The 22,069-nt window shown below is 44.8% G+C and overlaps 3 protein-coding genes across 3 annotated transcripts; 2 read left to right on the top strand and 1 right to left on the bottom strand.

Annotated features, from left to right (window-relative positions):
• The first annotated feature begins 6,931 nt into the window (after window positions 1–6,931).
• LOC135620009 (receptor-like protein kinase HSL1) lies at window positions 6,932–10,616 on the top strand. Its single transcript, XM_065122579.1, has 2 exons — window positions 6,932–9,575; window positions 9,646–10,616. The coding sequence occupies exons 1-2, from the start codon at window positions 6,947–6,949 to the stop codon at window positions 10,089–10,091; spliced, it is 3,075 nt and encodes a 1,024-aa protein (XP_064978651.1). The 5' UTR covers window positions 6,932–6,946; the 3' UTR covers window positions 10,092–10,616.
• A 727-nt stretch (window positions 10,617–11,343) lies between these two features.
• Window positions 11,344–14,702, top strand: LOC135620010 (receptor-like protein kinase HSL1). Its single transcript, XM_065122580.1, has 2 exons — window positions 11,344–14,166; window positions 14,251–14,702. The coding sequence occupies exons 1-2, from the start codon at window positions 11,523–11,525 to the stop codon at window positions 14,565–14,567; spliced, it is 2,961 nt and encodes a 986-aa protein (XP_064978652.1). The 5' UTR covers window positions 11,344–11,522; the 3' UTR covers window positions 14,568–14,702.
• Window positions 14,703–14,743: 41 nt separating this feature from the next.
• On the bottom strand, window positions 14,744–21,595 carry LOC135620011 (hexokinase-2-like). The gene is made up of 10 exons (XM_065122582.1): window positions 20,986–21,595; window positions 19,063–19,213; window positions 18,796–18,978; window positions 17,626–17,700; window positions 17,309–17,464; window positions 17,058–17,156; window positions 16,834–16,964; window positions 15,534–15,615; window positions 15,113–15,459; window positions 14,744–15,044 (listed from the first exon to the last, which is right to left on the bottom strand). Exons 1-9 carry the CDS (start codon window positions 21,258–21,260, stop codon window positions 15,115–15,117), a joined length of 1,497 nt encoding a protein of 498 aa, XP_064978654.1. The 5' UTR covers window positions 21,261–21,595; the 3' UTR covers window positions 14,744–15,044; window positions 15,113–15,114.
• Between the last annotated feature and the right edge of the window lie 474 nt (window positions 21,596–22,069).

Raw genomic sequence — 22,069 nt, 5'->3', positions numbered from 1 at the left:
GGTTCCATCGGCCTGAGCTGTGGCTCATACCTCCAACCCTTGAGGTATTATTCTTGGAGGTTTATGATCTCTTTTTTTTTTGTTTTTTGTTTTTTTTTTGGTTGCATGTTTCGATTTTTACCTGTCAGTCTAAAACCCTTCAGGAGTATATTATATATTAGAATTTCTTCTATAGTTTTTTAAGGAATTAGATCGAAATATATGGTAATCAAATTTTGGATCTCTCTAGCTGAGACACAGACGGAGCGTTAGTGGAGCTCACCAAGATGATTGTCCACCATCAATCTTAGTGTAAGGCGATATCATATCGCGCAGACACCGAGTTTTCAATTCAAGCGCAAGTTGGGTCCGATCTATTGGCCGATACGTCAAATCTGTCACCGAAATCATCCCGTTAACACTAAACAATTGACCCGAACCGTAGACTTGGACCTTAGTCCCCATTATAACCTTGACCCTAAACAATTGATTACTTTTTGCATGCGCGAAGCTTTTTGGTTTTTTGTTTTTTGTTTTTTGTTTTTTCTTGGCTAACTCGTGATTATGTATGCCAAATGGGTCTTTAAAACGTCAACCGCTTCCACCAGCCTGCCTGCCTGCGTCTTTAAAACGTTCATTTCACATCATTAATGTGGACTTATTGGATGCATAGAAAAACTTCCGTTGACTTTGCATGGACTCGACAGTCCACACGAAGGAAGCTTCACCACAAAAAGCTCTGCGTTCATCCACTGTGTTGTCCCGCTTCAAGTCTACATGAATGTATGCTATTCCCACCCTGCAGCTCGCTTTTCCACAGAGAAGATAGCACCAAATCATACAAGGACGAAGGATGTGGGATCGACGACGACGACGACGACGACCATCCCAACCAATGCACGCATTTGCCACGACGAATCGAGTGGGAACGATTAGCGCCGAGTAGGTGGTGCGCGTCCGCCGCGTTAAACACGGCATCTCTCTTCGTGCCTGCAAGCGTACTCGTGCCCCACGGCTTCGAAAACATTTTTTTTTTCTTAGAAGGTCAAAGTCTTTGGTCTTCACTTTGATCGTTAGATTCACGCAACTCAGTCAACCGATAATTCCGACCGATCGTTAGATTCTGGACCACGATTTCCACGACCAAATGTTCGATGGAATTTAACCTTTTTCTCACGGCTGATTATATATTATCCCACCCCCTTATAATTAGACGTTTTAAACATTTAATTTTTTAGATTTAAAAAATTTATATTAACGTATTTAAAATTATGAAAGTAAAATATATAATTTATTTATCAAAATATCATCGAGATGGAAGACATAATAAAAAATTATCGATTTTGATTATGACAAAATGATCATTTCATTTCATGTATTAATGAAAGGTGAAGAAAGCGTTGGCTTAGGCAGTTGAATGATTAATTTCTTCTCCAAATTGATCTCTTTAGGTTAAGGGCAAAGCGCATCTATAACATGATAATGTTGATTTTGATAAGCAGATAAGATTTCCTCAAGACAGTTGAGGAAATCTCTCAGTAGTTGAGAAAAATCCTCTATGCTGAATGTGTATAAATGACTGTCAAGAATTCATTATCAAAATGTATTAGGCAATTATATCTTATACATTTCATAGTTTCTTCTACAATTTCTATCTTTCTATCTTCTTCGCTTAATTTCTATCATGGTATCAGAGCAGTTTGCCTAGAGCAAGCCCTCTTCTCCGGAGTCCAACCATCCCTCTCGTGGCGACGCCTCCGCCCCTCAGCAGTAGCCATTCGCTGCAGCCTACTGCAGCACTTACGGCTGCTAATATCAGATCCTAAAGGAAGCACAGTCACGGCCTTTGTTTCTACCGCCGGCTGCTGCTCCCTTGCCAACCGAAGTCTTCCGCTGAAAACTCCGCTACTCTTCCGGCCACCAAACTCCAATACTGCATTACTGCAACTATCTCCAACCTTGCAGATTTCTCCAGCATCGCTGCAGATATCGCTGCAAGCTGCAGAGATTTCTTCCACCTCGCTGCAACAATCTCTCCTGCACTCTGAATCGCTGCAGCCTACTAGTGCCTCTGGAAGAAGCAGCAGCCCTCTTCGGCATTGCATACAGCTACTCTTCTACATCTGACGTCTTCATCATCTACCTCCCGCCACAGCCATCGCTGCCTTTCTTGCTGCAGATTGCTCGCCCATCACTGCAGTTCATCACGCTGCAGCCTTCTCTGCAGTTCATCGCGCTGCAGCCTACTCTGCAGCGCATCGATCTGTTTTTCTCCTCCTCCCTTCCTCCTATATCTTTACATCTTCTATAAAGATCACTTGACCCGCCACAAAATATCTGGGATGTCTTCATTTTCCTCTTCCGATATTCCTGTCCCTATTTCTGCAGGGACTCTGAGCACTTCTCAAAGTCTTATCACCATCAATGCTGCAGCACTCATTCCCTTCAAATTATCCAAAGGCGGCAACTACGCATCTTGGCGGGCACAACTTTCTAATCTTTTATTTGGCTATGATCTCTTAGGTTACGTTGATGGCTCTCTCCAGTGTCCACCTGAAATGATCAACATCCCAGGCGAACCCAATCCAGTGCCAAATCCAGCCCACCAACTATGGTTACGTCAAGATCGCCTCATCCTCCAAGCTATTCAAGCTTCCGTTGCTGGATCCATTGCCCCGCTGATATCCTCATGTACGACTGCTGCAGAAGCATGGTGCAAATTACAAACAACTTTGGCAAATCGCTCGCGTACTCGCATGCTCGGACTTCTCTCCAATCTGATGAAAATGAAACAAGAGGGAAGTACTATTGCTGATTATCTACAAAATATCAAAGTTATCATCGATGATTTAGCTTTGATAGGTCATTCTCTCAGCGATGAAGAAGTCCTAATCCATACCCTCAATGGCTTAGGAGGCGAGTACAAAGAACTGACAGCAGCACTTCGGGCACGTGACTCACCAATATCATTCGAAGAACTTTATGATAAGTTGATCGATTATGAGACGTACTTGAAGCATGATGATAAGTTGCCCGGACCACCTATTACAGCTCAGGTCAATCAAAAATCCAAGAGGAAGAGCAACCAGTACAATAAGCACGTCAACAACGATTTGGCTAAGCTGCCTCCTAGCCTTATGGGGCCCAGACCAAACCCTCCTTACCCATATCAAGGTGGTAACTTTCATAATACTCAGCCGTCGCGTCCTGACTTCACAGGCCGCTAACTAGTTGTTTGCCAACTATGTGATAAAGTTGGACACTCCGCGAAAGTCTGTCGGTCTCGTCCTAGACTCCCTACTCCATCACAGTGGCCTCAGGCGAATTTCATGGCTACTCCAACTCCTACTCAACCTAATTGGATTGTGGATTCGGGCGCCTCTCATCACATCACCTCTGATCTTCAAAACTTGTCCATCCACAACAACTATGATGGAAATGAAGATATCATCATCGGTGATGGTAAAAGAATTCCTATTACTCATTCTGGTTCCTCAACGCTTAGTTCACTTACCACAACCTTTACACTCAGATGATGTTTTGTGTGCACCTAACATTAAAAGAAACCTCATTTCCGTTTCTCAATTCTGTAAACAAAACAATACATCAATTGAATTCTTTCCTAACTTTTTTCTTGTCAAGGATTTGAGCACGGGGGCATCCTTGGTCCAGGGCCAGAACAAAGACAACATTTATGAGTGGCCATCCACTTCACAAATTACCCTTCCTACTGCTCACTCCTCAATCGCAGCTCCGGTTGATGTATGGCATCGTCGTCTTGGTCATCCCTCCCCTTTTATTCAGCAAAAATTACTTTCTCGTTATTCTCTTCCTACCTTGAAAATCAATAGCACTATTAATCATTGTGATGCTTGTCTTTGCAATAAAAGTCATAAACTGCCTTTTGGGACAACCTCCATTTCTTGCTCTAAACCATTTGAAATCATTTATACCGACGTGTGGGGCCCTGCCCCAATTCCTTCTTTTGATAAGTTTCGTTTTTATGTCATTTTTGTAGATTATTTTACTAAGTACACATGGTTATATCCTCTCCATCATAAGTCTGATGTTTCTACTGTATTTACCAACTTTCGAAAGTTGGTCGAGAATTTTTTTCAATCTTCCATTAAAACAGTTTACTTGGAGGCGAATATCAAGCCCTCACATCCTGTCTCTCTGCTTGTGGTATACAACACCTCAAGTCACCCCCACATACTCCCCAATTGGTTGGTTCTGCCGAACGCAAACATCGGCATATCGTTGAACCTGGTCTCTCCCTTCTACATCAAGCATCCATGCCACCATCTTTTTGGTCAGTAGCTTTTCAAACTGCAGTTTATCTCATTAATTGTATGCTCACTCCAGTCTTACAATACCAGTCACCATTTGAAAAATTATTCCACAAACTTCCAAACCTTTATAAACTCAGAGTTTTTGGCTGTTTATGTTATCCATGGCTCCGTCCCTATGCGTCACATAAGCTAACACCACGATCTAAGCCTTGCACTTTTATAGGCTACTCTCTTGAACATAATGCTTTTCGATGCTATGAACCCCAAACTAAAAAGGTCTTTATATCACGTCATGTTATCTTTGAGGAGTCTGTCTTTCCTTTTCAAAATAATCCTACCATGCAACTACTCCGATAAACATACATCACTGGAATATCCCTCCGATCTCATCACACGAACCTCCAATGACACCGTCCAGTCCTTACTCTCAAGATTCACATACTACTATTACTCCAGTTCAACAGCTTCTCACTCCCTCTATTCCTCTACTCCCTTCCTCACAAGTTTCCCCTATTAATGAAGTCATACCCTCGGCAACATTGCCACTGGTTTTACCTTCTCCTAGATCTAGTGACATTGTTGTGCCGACGGTTGACCCGGTCCATGACAGTGACTCGCCCTCGGCTATACCACCAACACAATCTACCACTTCCACCCCCCCTAGACATCCAATGACAACACGCTCCAAAAGTGGTATTTTCAAACCACGTCAAGTCCTTGACTTACATGCTATAACAAATTCCTCCACTGAGGCCAGTGAACCCACTACAATCACTCAAGCTCAAAAATCTTCTCACTGGCGTAAAGCCATGTGTGACGAATATGATGCTCTCCTCCATAACTCTACATGGACCTTAGTACCCTTTCATCACACACAAAATATCATCGGGTGTAAATGGGTCTTTCGAATTAAGCGGAACCTAGACGGATCCGTTGCCAGATACAAAGCACGTCTAGTCGCCAAAGGGTTTCATCAACGACCTGGTGTCGACTTGACAGAGACATTTAGTCCCGTTGTTAAACCCACAACAATCCGTCTTATCCTGAGTTTGGCTATCTCAAAGGGCTGGCACATACGACAATTGGATGTTAACAATGCCTTTTTACAGGGGTCACTTACTGAAGATGTCTTTATGCAACAACCTCCTGGTTTCGTTCATCCTCAATATCCGAGGCATGTCTACAAACTTCAAAAAGCTATTTATGGACTTCGTCAAGCTCCAAGGGCTTGGTATAACGAGCTTGGCTCATTTTTGACCTCAATTGGCTTCATCAATTCAAAGTCTGATACCTCGTTATTCATTTGCCAGCACAATGGAAGCATAATATATCTTTTAGTATATGTGGATGATATTATTGTCATAGGAAATGATCCTTTGAAGACTCAGGCATTTCTAAAGCACTTGGCCGATCGATTCTCCCTCAAAGATCTAGGAACTTTAAGCTACTTTCTGGGAGTGGAAGCAACATTTACATCTTCAGGTCTCTTCCTATCACAAAGAAAGTATATTCAAGATTTATTATCAAAGGCAAACATGCAGGATGCGAAAGAGGTTACAACTCCTCTCTCTACCAGTGAATCACTTAAATTATGTGATGGAAGTCCTGCTACAGATTCGACTCAGTATCGACAAGTCCTTGGCTCCTTACAGTACTTGGCTCTCACCCGTCCAGATATTTCATTTGCCGTCAATAAGTTATCGCAATTCATGCATCGACCATCTACTACACATTGGTCTGCGGTCAAACGAATTTTGCGGTATCTTAAAGGGACTCTTAATCATGGCATTTTTCTTCGCAAAAATACTTCACTCCATCTCCATGCCTTTGCTGATGCTGATTGGGCAGGGAACTTTGATGATAGAACATCTACGTCCGGATATATTGTCTTCCTTGGAGCTACTCCAATCAGTTGGAGTTCTAAAAAACAAAAGATGGTTGCACGATCTACAACTGAAGCTGAATACCGTGCCGTCGCCACCGCCGCTGCTGAACTCAATTGGGTCACAAATTTGCTCAAGGAACTCAACGTCAACTCCACGGTTATTCCTACAATATATTGTGATAATATTGGAGCTACTTATTTATGTGCCAATCCAGTGTTCCATTCCCGCATGAAACACATAGCCATCGACTTCCATTTTGTGCGAGATCAAGTTGCCAGACATCAACTCCGAGTTTCTCATGTACATACAGCAGATCAACTAGCCGACTCACTCACAAAGCCTTTTGCCCGTAAACTATTTTCATCTCATCGGTCCAAGATCGGCATCCTTGATGGAAGCTCAATCTTGCGGGGGCATGATAAGCAGATAAGATTTCCTCAAGGCAGTTAAGGAAATCTCTCAGTAGTTGAGAAAAATCCTCCATGCTGAATGTGTATAAATGGCTGTCAAGAATTCACTATCAAAATGTATTAGGCAATTATATCTTATACATTTCATAGTTTCTTCTACAATTTCTATATTTCTATCTTCTTCGCTTAATTTCTATCCGATTTTAATCCTAAACCCTAAGAGATCGATTTGGGTGAAGAAACCCTAAGAGATCAGAAGAAACTAATTTTATGATTACCCAAGAAAATGATTCCTTTCTTCCAACTTTTATCTAAAAAATTATTTTGTCATTGGTATATAAACACCAACCCGAACTTAAACAGAGGTTTAAGCTAAGAAATGACGGGTGAAATCCGAGGCCCTTCCTCTCTCTTCCTCTTCTACCTCTTCCTCTGCCTCGCTTCCGTGGTTGCATCCCAGACACTGCCGAACAATGACCAGAAGCAGATCCTCCTGCGGATCAAGCGGGAGTGGGGGGGCGAACCCGCTCTGGATTCGTGGAACGTCGACACCTCCACCACCTACTGCCAGTGGCAGGGCGTGGGCTGCGCTGCTGACGGGTCCGTCGTCAACATCACGCTGTCCGACCAGAACTGGACAAGGATCACCCGGCCGATCCCCGCCTCCCTCTGCGACCTCAAGAACCTCACCCACCTCGACCTCAGCTACCAACGCATCCATACCCGCTTCCCCACCTCCCTCTACGACTGTTCCAGCCTCCGGTACCTCGACCTCAAGCAGAACGGCTTCGTTGGAACGATCCCCGCTGACATCGACCGACTCTCGCCGCGGCTCACGCTCCTCGACCTCTCCGGCAACAACTTCACGGGCGACATCCCTCCCTCCATCGGCCGGCTCCCGGCCATCCAAACACTGTGGCTATATGCCAATCTCTTCGATGGAAGCTTCCCCGCCGAGATCGGCAACCTGTCGCGCCTCCAACAGCTTGGGCTGGCATACAACTCCTTTGCTCCGATGAGGATTCCATCGGAGTTCGCCAACTTGACTAAGCTGACCTTCCTGTGGATGACCAAAGCCAATCTCCGAGGCGAGATACCGGCCTCGTTCGCACACCTCACAGGGTTGACTCAGTTGGACTTGACGCAAAACTCGCTCACCGGAGCGATTCCCGCTGGAATCTGGGGCCTACCGAATCTGCAATACTTGTACCTATACAAGAACAACTTATACGGTTCCATCGTCATCGACGGGACGATCGGAGCTCTGGGCCTGGTAGATATAGATCTTTCGATGAATCAGCTCACTGGATCGATCCCACACGACTTCGGCAAGCTCAAGAACCTCTCTCTTCTCTACTTGTACTACAACAGGTTATCCGGCGAGATACCGACGAGCATCGGCAAGCTTCCGTCTTTGTCCACTCTCCGACTATTTAGCAACGGCTTAACCGGCGTCTTACCGCCAGAATTGGGCAAGAACTCTCCTTTGATAGACATTGAGGTCGACGACAACATGATCTCCGGCGAGTTACCGGACGGGCTATGCGACCGTGGCGCCTTCAATTCCATCGTGGTCTTCAACAACAACCTCACGGGAACGATACCGCCGTCGCTCGGAAAGTGTTCGAAGCTCAACAATTTCCAGATCTACAACAACCGGTTCTCCGGTGAGCTTCCCGATGGAATTTGGACCGCCGTGAATTTGACGACCGTGATGGTGAGTAACAACACCCTCTCCGGCACGCTTCCGGAAAAGCTCCCGTGGAATCTGACACGATTGGAAATCGAAAACAATCGTTTCACCGGAAGCATTCCGTCCTCAGCTGATCGCTTACAAGTGTTATTGGGGAGCAACAACATGTTCTCCGGCGAGCTCCCATCGAGCCTAGCCGGACTCTTACGCCTCCAGACTCTGGTTCTGGGAGGCAATATGATCACCGGAAAAATTCCGGATGATATATCGTTGCTGAAGTCGCTAGGTGATCTCGATCTGCGGCATAACCGGCTGACCGGCGAGATTCCGGCGTCGATCGGGTCGCTGCCAGTGCTGACCTCTCTCGACCTGTCGGCGAACCATCTCTCCGGTCCAATCCCGTCGGAGATGGGAAACTTGAAGATCAACTATTTAAACCTTTCGTTCAACCAGCTCACCGGCGAGATACCGGCAGCGCTGCAGAGTCGGGCTTACGACCAAACCTTCGTATCGAACCCCGGCCTTTGCGCCTCCAAGTCGTACGTCAACGTCAGCACCTGCCGGCCTGGATCGGGTGGACTCGCTCGTGGCCTCCGCATCCTCTTCTTCGTCCTCGGCGCGGTCGTGTTCTTGATGGCGTTGGCGTTCGCTACCTTTGTATACGGGGACCTCAAGAAGAAAAGGAACGGTGGAGATCTCGCCGCGTGGAAGCTGACCTCTTTCCAGTCGTTGGATATTTCGGAGTCCAGCATCCTACGTGGCATCAGGGATGACAACGTGGTCGGCGGCGGTGGGGCCGGCAAGGTCTTCAAGATCGACCTCGGCGACCGTGGCGTCGTCGCCGTCAAAAAGATTTGGAACGGTAGGAATCTCGACAGCAGGCTGGAGAAGCAATTCCAGTCGGAGGTGCAGATCCTGGGATCCATCAGGCACAAGAACATCGTCAAGCTGCTCTGCTGCATCTCCGGCGCCGACACCAAGCTTCTGGTGTACGAGTATATGGAGAACGGGAGCCTCGACCGGTGGCTGCACAGGAAGCGGGCATGGTTCGGCGGCGAAGACCGATCGCGGGACGAGCAGCTCGATTGGCCCACGAGGCTGGAGATCGCTGTGGGGGCGGCCCGGGGGTTGTGCTACATGCACCACGACTGCTCGCCGCCGATCATACACCGGGACGTGAAGTCCAGCAACATCCTGCTGGATTCCGAGTTCAACGCTCGGGTCGCCGACTTCGGCCTGGCTCGGATGCTGGTCAAGCCCGGCGAACCCGACACGGTGTCCGTCATTGCCGGGTCCTTCGGCTACATCGCTCCAGGTGAGGATGGCATCACGATTTACCACCATTACTGTGCGAGACTGCTGATCGCTGGGTTTTCCGTACACAGAGTGTGGGTATTCCAGAAGGCTGAACGAGAAGGTGGATGTGTACAGCTTCGGGGTGGTTCTTCTGGAGCTGACCACCGGAAGAGAGGCAAACAATGACGGCGAGCAATGCAACCTGGCAGAGTGGGCGTGGCAACAGCTTCGAGAGGAGGCAGAGCTGAGCGATGCTATAGACACGGCCATAAGGGACTCCCCCTACATGGACGACATGACGACGGTGTTTAAGTTGGGTCTCCTCTGCACGGAGACGTTGCCTTCGAGGAGGCCTTCCATGAAGGAGGTGCTGCATATCTTGCTGCGGTGCCATCGGCCTCCTGGAGTCGGTTACAGTCCCATTGCGGAACAAGACGTGGCGGCGCCGCTCGTACGAGCAAACACGGGCAGTCGACGACAGAAGGCATCTCATGGCGGCGACCACGACGACCACATCATGGCATGCAATGTTTGAGGGGAGAGAGCAGAGTAGAAGAAGGTCGATGGTCAGAAGGGAACGTACGTTGGAGCATCAAATCGTATCCAATATATAATTTATTTAGGGATGAATAAGAATTAAAAATACTCACCAATTGCAACAATGAGCCATAAGGTCTCCATCTTTAGTGATGAAAGCTTCTGAGTAAGGTAACAACAACACAATGACTTTTCTTAGGTATCCTTTTTCTCTCCAGTCTCATGCACGAGGCGAGGTTGGTCAAATTGGGGGTGCGGCAAATAAATGAGGCCGTGACAAGTGAGAGTCCTTGAAGCGAAGTCCACAGTCTTCTTGTGTATCGACTTGCGTCATGTCAGCCACATGTGTAGCCACCCATGTAGACCAAGTCATAATGTTTTAGCTATATATCCTCGCTTATGCTCCAATGATTCGCATGGAACAACGCGGTCCACGCTAGCCAACCTTCGGCTATTGACTTTTATGCCTACGTCTCTGGATATGTAGGATTTCGATTTCAAGTCACAATCGTTAACTAGTTCACCTTATGCTTCTTGAGCTCTCGGTCAGTTGGCTATTCCCCCCACATCTATTATTGATCGGAAAATATTTTGGAAACTTTCATACTATTTTCTATGTTCTTTGCTTTTGCTGGAAGCTATTGCTTTATCATCTACCCGTTTTAAACTTTCTCTCCTCTCGTGCTAGTATTGGGGCTTTTCATGTGTATTTTTTTTTTTATAGAAGATATGATTTTCTCAATTATATTTGTATAAATAGGAGAGTGATAGCTTACTGTATTTAAGCTAAAGTTATAAAACTTCTTCAATAAAACTTCTTCAATAATTATTCATATCTTCTATTATTTTCATCATGGTATCTTTCGACTAGCGATTAACGTCGCTAAGAAAAGTAAAACACAATGCCACTGTAGTCAAATTCCTAAGAGGCTTCACGACCAATCCTCATATTTTTTTACCACGATAGTCTTTGTTGATCTATCAATAGTCGACGGACTTAAGAAGAACGAAAGACAGATTTAAGGGGAACGAAAGGAACGCCTATGCCCTCACAACAACAGCAATCGTAACAACAGCAACGATCTGCTCTTGCTCTATTTACGAAGCCTCTCGTTCGTAAACCAAGCATCGCGGGGGTAGACATGATAGAAGATAAGATTTCCTCAACTATATTAGAAAATCTCTAATTCTTATCTTCTATTATTTTTATCACTTTTGTTAAAGAGGTCTGATCCTTATTTGAATCTAACTTTTATGGATTCTTTGATGTAGGGGGACTGACTTAGGGAAGATGTTGGCGTCAACCAATGTGTTCTGAGAGCTATTGTTGATTACATATGTGTTCTGGTTAAGCTGGAAGGCCAGAAATGAGGTTGTGTTTCAGTTTAATTTAAGTTCTCATCTTTTGGGAAAACACATAAAGAGGGGGATGGGAGCCAAAGTCCGGTATGGGGCCTCTCTCACCCTCGTATCTCTATTCCTCTACTTCGCTCCCGTGGTTGCATCGCAAACACCATGGAACAACGAACAGCAGCAGATCCTCCTGCGGATCAAGCGAGAGTGGGGAGGCGAACCCGCTCTGGACTCGTGGAACGTCGACACCACCAACACCTCCTCCTCCTTCTCCTACTGCGACTGGCCGGGCGTGGGCTGCGCCGACGATGGCTCCGTCGTCAACATCACGCTCTCCGGGCAGGACGCGCCAATGATCTCCCGGCCGATCCCCGCCTCACTCTGCGGCCTCAAGAACCTCACCCGCCTCGATGTCAGCTACAACAGCATCCCCGGCCCCTTCCCCACCTCCCTCTACAACTGCTCCAGCCTCCGGTACCTCGACCTCTCCCAGAACCGCTTCGTCGGCGCGATTCCCACCGACGTCGACCGCCTCTCCCCGCTGATCACGCATCTCGACCTCTCCTCCAACAACTTCTCCGGAGACATCCCTCCCTCCATCGGCCGGATCACCGCGGTCCAGGAACTGGTGCTCAACAGCAATCTTTTCTATGGAAGCTTCCCCGCCGAGATCGGCAACCTGTCCCGCCTCCAACAGCTTGTGCTGGCATACAACTCCTTTGCTCCAATGAGGATTCCATCGGAGTTCGGCAACTTGACTAAGCTGACCTTCCTGTGGATGACCAGTGCCAATCTCCAAGGCGAGATACCGGCCTCGTTCGCGCAGCTCAAAGGGTTGACTCAGTTGGACTTGTCGCAAAACTCGCTCACCGGAGCGATTTCCACCGGAATCTGGGGCCTACCGAATCTGCAATACTTGTACCTGTACAGAAACAACTTATCCGGTTCCGTCGTCATCGATGGGCCGATCGGAGCTCTGGGCCTGTTAGAGATAGATCTTTCGATGAATCAGCTCACTGGATCGATCCCAGACGACTTCGGCAAGCTCAAGAGCCTCTCTCTTCTCTACTTGTACTACAACAGTTTATCCGGCGAGATACCGGCGAGCATCGGCAAGCTTCCGTCTTTGTCCACCCTCCGACTATTTAACAATGGCTTAACCGGCGTCTTACCGCCAGAATTGGGCAAGAACTCTCCTTTGTTAGACATTGAGGTCAATGACAACATGATCTCCGGCGAGTTACCGGACGGGCTATGCGACCGTGGCGCCTTTAATTCCATCGTGGTTTCCAACAACAACCTCACGGGAAGGATACCGCCGTCGCTCGGAAAGTGTTCTCCATTGACAACTCTTTTCATGAACGGCAACCAATTCTCCGGCGAGGTACCTGATGGGATATGGGCGGCCGTGAATTTGACAATTCTTATCATGAACAATAACGCCTTCTCTGGCACGCTTCCCCACAAATTCCCACCGAAGCTTTCGTGGTTAGAAATCGTAGGCAATCGATTCACCGGCAAAATTCCCTCCTCCGCTCCCAGCTTGGTGGTGTTCTTGGCCAGCAACAACATGTTCTCCGGCGAGCTCCCCTCCGACCTAGCTGGACTTTCAACACTCCAACTCTTCTATCTGGGAAACAATATGATCTCCGGAAGAATTCCGGAGGATATCTCATTGCTGAAGTCACTCGCCGAGCTCAATCTACGCCATAACCAGCTAACAGGAGAGATTCCGACGTCGATCGGGTCGCTGAAGCAACTGATATCGATGGATCTATCGGGCAACGAGCTCTCCGGCTCAATCCCATCAGAGATGGGTAATCTGAAGCTCAGTTATGTCAACCTCTCGTCCAACCACCTCTCCGGCGAGATTCCGGTGGCGCTACAGGCCGAGGCATACGACCAAAGCTTCCTCTCCAACCCAGGACTTTGCGCCTCCAATTCTCTTCTCAGCGTCCCCACCTGCGCAACCAGGGATCACAACTTACTCTCTCGCCTTGGCCTTCGCATCCTCTTGCTCGCTCTGGGCGCGCTTGTGTTCTTGACCGCGGCAACGCTGTTCTCCATCTGCGTGATCGGGAAGTACAGGAAGAGGAGGCATCTCACCGCATGGACGCTGACCCCTTTCCACTCGTTGGATTTCACGAAATCTGACATCGTAAATGGAATCAAGGAGGAGAATCTCATCGGCGTGGGCGGCGCTGGTAAGGTCTACAGGGTCACTCTGGGAAACCGGGCCAGCGAGATCGTGGCCGCCAAGAAGATTTGGAACGGCGGGAATCTGGACGGCAGGTTAGAGAAGCAATTCCAGGCAGAGCTGCAGATATTGGGATCCATCAGGCACAAGAACATCATCAAGCTGCTCTGCTGCTGCTCCAGCCTCAACTCCAAGCTGCTGGTGTACGAGTACATGGAGAACGGGAGCTTGCACAAGTGGCTGCACAGGAAACACATGGCGGCCGGCGGATCACCGCAAGAGACACCACTGGATTGGCCAAGGAGGCTGGAGATCGCCATCGGGTCGGCCCGAGGGTTGTGCTACATGCACCACGATTGCTCGCCGCCCATCATACATCGAGACGTGAAGTCGAGCAACATCTTGTTGGACTCGGAATTGAACGTTAAGATCGCCGACTTCGGGTTGGCGCGGACGGTGGCTAAGCCCGGTGAGCCCGATACGGCATCCGTCGTCGCCGGGTCGCATGGCTACATTGCTCCAGGTGAGAAAGATCCGGTGATTGATTCCCCTGTTCTCGCAACAAAAAGACTAGAATAAATGTGATGAGGGTTCAATCTCCACGCAGAGTGCGGGTACAGCAGAAGGTTGAACGAGAAAGTGGACGTGTACAGCTTCGGGGTGGTTCTTCTGGAGCTGACAACGGGAAGGGAGGCATACGACGGCGGTGACGATCAGTGTAACCTGGCAGAATGGTCCCGGCGACACCTTCAAGAAGGTGGAGAACCAGGCGATGCCATCGACCCGGAGCTACGAGGCTCATCGCACGTAGACGACATGGCGACGGTGTTCGAGTTGGGCGTCCTCTGCACGGAGACTTCGCCTTCGCAAAGGCCTTCGATGAAGGAAGTGTCTCGATTCCTGATGCGATGCAAGAGGGCCTGAAACGAAGCCCTGTGGAGTGGCTCAACTTCCCCAAGCGAAGGAAGGTGGCTTTCCAAACATTTGAGCAGTGACTGATGTCCACCGCAGCTACATGATTGATTGACAACCAAATGACATAGAACATGATTTTTCTCATCATCGTCGCAAGAAGCAGTTCTATTTGTTAGAAGATCAAATTAGGAAACAGAACAAAGCCAAGCATGCATCAAAGTGTAGAAGAAAACCACTGTTACAGATAAATACTGGCACAGCATCAGCTGCAGACAGGAGACCAATCCATAAGATTTGTGAAGGGATCAGATCTCCTCCTCTTATTTGCCAATAGTGAAGAGACGATAGCAAAAAGGATAAAAAAAAGGATACAAACATACGGCGGCAGCGGTGGAAACAGCAACCTCTGTAAATAAATTCTCGCTTTTTCTTTCCTTCTGCGAGATTGACTACCATCTTGTTTCCGCAACATTAAATTAACAAGTCCTTCATAAAAACAATAGCGGACATAAGGTTCATAGTGTTTTGCATAAAAGTCTCTGCTGAGAAGATACCTTTAGGACAGTACAGGCTGTAGATACTGAGAGTGAGAAGCTGCGAGGAGAGCTGCACCGATGCCTGATCCATCGCTTGCCAGCTTGACGACAACAGAAGATGAGGCCTCTTCTCCGAGCATCTCCTTGAGGGTGCATTGCAAGCACTCGCTGAAGATGGTGTAGTGTTCGTAGAGTCCACCGTCCATGGCGATAACTGTCCTGCCTCCATCCTTCACCGCATTGTCGCGCCCGATCTTCTTCAGGATACCAACTATGCCAGCAGCTGCCAAGCGAGCCCCACGCTTGGCAATGATGTCACAGATCTGGATTACCACTTTTCTTGTTTTGAGAGAGGTGTCGGGGATCTGGAATTCAAAGAGAATCAGATATTATGAGGAATAGCCAAAAGCACCTTCGTCAGGAATGATCAAAATCATACCCCTAAAACTTCATTCAGCTTTTTCCCAACAACTTTCAGATCGGCTGACGTGTCATGGTGCATAGCTGACATAACGGGGGTCCTGCACATCTCAAATTGATAATTTGTTCAGACTAAACGTTAAGCTGTAAGACATAGAAGAAAAACCGATATTCTAAAGCATAAAATGATAACTAATTATAGAAGGAATGTAGAGACCACCAGTTCAATTGAGACTGAACTGCATATGAGCATATTACAAAAACAATGCAATCAAGCTCAATCATCGCACTGCAGATTATCACAAGTTCAACTCAGAACAAGCATCAAGTAAAAAACAAAGTACAATAGTGCCAAGTCCGTAACTCAGCCAATGAAAAAACACAGGATTATTTGTCTGTCCAATACATCAGTTTGAAGAAAAAAAGAGTTATCGGATCAACAGGGAGGGTTAGAAGATCAATTTTCTAAAGTGCATGATGACATCATATGGCGACGCATCACCAAGCATCAATATCACGAATCCATGATTGGTAACTACATGATATAACTTTTCTGCTCCTATGAAAGAAAAGGAAACGGTATATTCCTTAAAAAAAAAACCATTTCATACTTCCACCCCAATGTACAAGATACATGGCTTGAAGTCTTAGTTTCAGTTTCCATTTCAGTCACTGATCAGGTCAAAACATTTCTGCTTTTTTTGGCAACTTCTAACTTCTATCGTGTTAAGATACAACCAGAAAAAAGAATGAAAAAAAATACTTGAAATTGCTTTTTGATAATCCCAAAGCTAGAAAAAATGGGGAGAATGTCACTGCAATTATGAAGTTGGAGAACAGGTTCTAAAACAAGATATTTCTTAGTATGAAGAGTGGTTGGATATTGTCATTGGTCTGGCAAAGAGACAAAAAAACAGAGAGTAGCAGGATAGGTAAATATGATAAATAGTAGGAAAGCTTACTGACATGATATTATGAAAAGAAGGTTACATGAATTAGGTCAAGCCATCAAGGTAATAAATTTCAACTTTTTGTATTATACAAACTACAAAGGCACTATAATCAACAGGATTCCAGCAACACATCAAAATGACCTATTCTTCAGAACTGGCCCAGGAATCGGTAAAAATTTTTCAGAATCACTCACTTAGGCAATGTTCATTGGACCAGGCATATAAATCTGTGGAAGGATATGAAGCACTAGTTTCTATTCTAGCAAGGAAGCCAATTATCTGAATATATCGAATTATTACCACCTAATTAGCTGAATCTGTATGCAAAATGTGCAGTATTTACCAATAGCAAGTATGACAACGTACCGTAATATGAATGGAACTTCAAGCTTTGGTGGAACACAGTCTCCAAAAAAGGAAGCTTCCTTAGACAATCTCAGGAGGACTCTTCGTAAAATTTCTCCCAGGTACATTCCAGAGATTAACTTTTCAAAAATCTGTCATGACAACACAATATAGAGACATTGCATTCCAACATATTCCCGCAATAGAAAGATGTTCGACAAAACAATGTGAATATCGTGCATCACCTGTTCACCAGGGTTTAAACTCTCGTTATCTAATGCTTGATCATAGTCCGTTGTAGGAAGATGAGATGACCTAAAATTTCCCCACTCCATGTTGATAACCTGAATATCAATGCAATTCAGGAACAATTTAGACGATGTCAACAGGCCTTGGCAATGGCTATAAACCAGGAAACTTATTTTACTATACGTTTTAATTATCTTAACAACGGCAAACAAAAATAATTTAAAATCAGATAAACAAGTTTGCTTACCATCTCTCCTGATTTGGGTAAGAGACCATGCCACTTAGGTATTGCATGAGCACGCTCTACATAGGCTGCATTTGTACCGGTGCCCAATATCACAGCAGCAACTACATCATTATCGTAATATCTCCCACCAGCTAATGTCCCAATTGTGTCATTAACCTACGTCGATGAACATTAACTCACTTCATCTCATCTAGATAAGGAAATCCGTAGCAACAAGAAAATAATCAATTATATAGCCAAAGTGCTACATCTTACCATATCAATGAAAAAAATTACCATCTTGAACTGAAAGATGGGAAATGTAAAGAGGAGCATACCAGTGCTGATACTCGCATATCAAGACCTTGTCTTTCCATGGCCCTAGTCAATTCAGCCACCACATCTTCCCCAACCTACTTTCAACAACAAACGGAACCACAAGCTATTAGGTCTCATTACTTAAGATATGATATCTAAATTCAAACTACATAATGCCCAAATGAACTATCAGAAGAAATAACCATGCCTTAATCGTTTATAATGCCATCGAACATCAACATGACTTAAGAAACTTACAAAAACAATTTCACGATCTAACACAGTTTGTCTAGTTAAACAAATATTAAAAATTTTGAATGGCAATGCATCGAGCTCTTTTAAGTTACCACTGGACATAAACATCTTACTAGCAATTCTAATAAAGCGAAGTAAAAGAAAATAAGTAAAAAATCCTAAAAAGAAATCTGAAAGGTTAAGGACATGCAAAATTATTAATTTCAAGAAAAAAATAGAAAATGCAAAACCTAAATAAGCATGGAAACATTGGACTCCATTATTGAGGGAGCTTCTTTTGCTTTGTTGTCAAAAGCTGAGATGCTCAACAACCTAGTAGAGTATTTTCTTTTTAATCTTGTCCAGTATTAATTAAATCTGAAAGGTTAAGGACATGCAAAATTATTAATTTCAAGAAAAAAATAGAAAATGCAAAACCTAAATAATCATGGAAACATTGGACTCCATTATTGAGGGAGCTTCTTTTGCTTTGTTGTCAAAAGCTGAGATGCTCAACAACCTAGTAGAGTATTTTCTTTTTAATCTTGTCCAGTATTAATTAAAATGCAAGTTAAGATTACACATTAACCACAGACAACAAACTCTGGAATTTGAGAAGCACCTACTTGACAGAAACTACGACGAAAAGAATGGATGAAACTTGGCTTGTCGTTGTTCAAAATTATAGCCCATAGGTGAAGATTGAGTAAATAATGTTTTTACTTTTTAGAACCAAAGAAGAACTTAATCATCTGTCGGGATGAGATACAAATTTTTCTAAAGCTGACCTAAAAAATATAGCAAGATTAGTTATTCCATCATCTAACATCAAATGCAGATAACACAATAGAAAATAACAAAACTACCACTACATTTGCCCACTACAACTGCTAATCAGCACGAAGCAAAATTAAATATAACTTCTCAAGAAAAATAATAATCTGCTGAGAAGTTACCGTGCCATCGATATTGAAACCTTTTGTCCATTTAATAAGGGTGCCCGACGCTATAGAAATTTGCCTCACTGGAAATGAAAAGGTAAAACCGAGTTCCCTCTGCCTACCAACAGGAAGGTGAAAATCTTCACCTTCGGAAGCAACAAACTTTGCTAAAGCCGAAGCAATGAAATCAAAAAGTTCCTAAAAATATAGAGGTAAACACATATTAGATGCCCCACCCACATAATCTTGATAAAGAACACCACAATCAAGCATTTCACTTACATCTGAGCCTCCAACCATTAGATGTGGTGGAATGGAAACCTCCTCAAATTCTTGCTTTGCAACACGCCCCTCCTTTCCCCCCAGTTGTACACGTAGGACACGGAAGTTGGTTCCTCCAAGATCTAAAGCATAAAACAGACCTGTCTCATCCCTGTGAAAGCAGTATTTCAGTCAGAGATGCCACTTTAGGATATAGATGCAGATTCAAAGCTGTTTATCCAATAAAACACAGCAACAATTCAACTTTCAAATCTAACTAGCATGTTTTCTGTAGGCTGGTAATCATATGCAAATAATCTTACAGAGAACTACATAAACCACAAAATATCACACACATGCCAAATGGCCAATTTGACATATGCTTATTTGCCAACAAAAGATATTTCTCATTTAACATATTCCAAAATGTTTTTGCTACCATTAACAACTACCTTGCATATGCATATGCACAAATATATACACACACATCTCAGAGGTCCTCATATATATGCTAACTGAAATCTATTATGTGTCTTCCCCAACATAAAGTTGAACCTTATTTTCCTTTTTGACGCAAAACAAACTCTTCTCGAATGCACTGCACATGTTGCTCTTAAGGCAGATATCATTTCAATAGACCTATTTCAATGCTAGTGATCTAATTCATAATGCATGCTAACAAATCATAATGCATGACTTGATTAACAATTTAACAATCCATCTGCTTGAACTTAATCCAGCTGCTGTGTAAACAATGCTTAGTGATCTAATGCAAGGATAAAATAAATGTTTGGAAGAGTATTCCTGCTACTTATGTCTCCAAAAGAGATGAAGGCTGTGAAAGTTAAAGCGGTTTTAAATCCTATAAAGGTTTGATGAAGCTGATTTCTAAGGCCAAGTCAGCTAATACAAAATAAAATAAGGTAGCAATTATGACACCAGTTCTGCAGATATGGTGCAACCTCTGACCCTGACATCAGCCTTCGCTGTGACGCAGCCATGAATTCCACAGTTTTGGCGCACGCTCTTCCCCTGACATCAACCTTCATTATGGCATGGTCATTAGTCATTCTTGCTGCCCGCAGCAACCCAAGGCTGCGAACAGTTTTGGACCATGGTGACAGTGCAATCAAGGTCTATGTCAGGGCCAAGAGGTACATCGTAGCAACCACTGGAGATATTTGCACGAATAACCATTACATTTCAATGAAACTTCAAGAGATTCTCCTTCTCACCACAATTTTTTTAAAAAAGAAGAAGTAAACAACTGAGTGGTTGCAAGAACATGAATCAAATCAGAAATCAGATCAGGACATTTCTTGTCGTTCTCTGATGTTGTGTTGACAATTTATGACCCTAACACAAACTAAAGAGGGGTATCATATTTAAAGTAGTCATAGATGCATTTTCATTACCGTAAACACCAACAGATTAAAAGTAAAAACACAAAAGAAAAAAACTAAGACGAAAAAAATGTATAAAGTAATATCTTTCAGGCCCCTGCAGAATTTTAGAAAAAAGAATCTTCTTTTCACCCGATGGAACGTAAACCGGCTATAGAAAGAATTCTAGTAGTCACTAAAGTTTAACCACAAGCTCTTAGCAAAGGGAACCCACAGATAACTCATATTAGAGGAGATTGCAGGACGAAGAAGAGATGTCAAGAAAATGATGCTATAATCAAAACCAAAATTTTCAATAAAATCATTGAATTAACAAAGAAAGCACAGAATCTATTAATAAACATAATAGAATAAGGAACACCGCCCCCACACCAAGGGAAAAAAAAATAATTATATATAGTTAAATTAAGGCGAAGAAAAATCTTTGACCAAATATCATGCCAATATTTCAAGGAGACGCAACTGATCTCGTATCAACAAATACGCAATAACATCAAAGAGGCTTTTTTTGTCCTTTGCCCAAGGGAAAGACGGCCCATACCCAGTCGGGAGGTTGTCAACGTAGCTGATCAGCATCTTGAGCTTGCTCCCGCCCTCGGAGGCGAGCCCAGCGTGCATCTCCACCGTCATCGCGTCGGCCACCTGCCGCAGCTTCCCGACGGGCGTCGCGCACCGCCCCTCGAGCTCCTTCACCACCGCAGCGACCGGCGCCCACTTTCCGGAGCTCCGCATCCGGTTACGCACGACAAGCGCCGTCACGGCACACGCCGCCGCCGCCGCGCACACAACAGCCGTCGTCACTCCCACCTTCCCCATTTCCCCGACACCTAGCACCGACCCAAGCAGCTCCGACGAGAAGACCGCGATCCAATCCTTTCCCGATCGATCCAAGAATCTAGGGTTCCGAGCCCCGTCTTCCAAAAATCCCTCCCTCGGATGTCCAAATCGATCAAGCTCACAAGAACAAGTCGGGATTTTGGACAGATCGGCAGCTCCTCCGCACCTGGTCGGGATCAACGAGTTGGGCAACGGTAAGATCTTGCAGGCCGATGCGGTACGTCGCAAGGATTTTGGTATTTATTTAGCCGGAAGAGAGAAAGCCGCCATTTAAGAAACACTAATGGCGTATTATTATTATTATTATTATTAGTATTATTATTAAGAGAGACAGTGCATTTGATGCAAGTTACATATATTACATATTATATATATATATATGTATATTCAACGGTCAACAAATTGACTGGATCGGTAATTTTCTGGGTGGAATTTTCAATCTCCAATGTTGCAAATTAGATATGATTGACATTATTAATTGACTTTGACTTGAATCCAAACGAGATGAGCTCGAGGGAAAAGTCAACGATCATTTTGAATCGTAAAATTTGACTTGAAGAAAACAAGTTCTCCACAAAAACAGTAGGAATCAAACGGATGATTTCAAGAAAACCATTTATTATAACCTTCCTCCTATACGGAGTTCCCCTACATATCCTCCGCAAGTGCAAGATAGATTCATTGATGGGTTACGATGTATGTAATCTTATCATGTCAATTTGGCTTGTCAAATAAAAAAACATATTTCATTTATTAAAACAACTTAATATTTTGGAACTCGTGATCGT

The sequence above is a fragment of the Musa acuminata genome, chromosome BXJ2-8 (genome assembly GCF_036884655.1).
Source record: "Musa acuminata AAA Group cultivar baxijiao chromosome BXJ2-8, Cavendish_Baxijiao_AAA, whole genome shotgun sequence".
Classification (NCBI taxonomy): Eukaryota; Viridiplantae; Streptophyta; class Magnoliopsida; order Zingiberales; family Musaceae; genus Musa; species Musa acuminata.
Note: the sequence above shows the minus strand (reverse complement) of the source record. Positions and strands in the feature narration are given on the sequence as shown.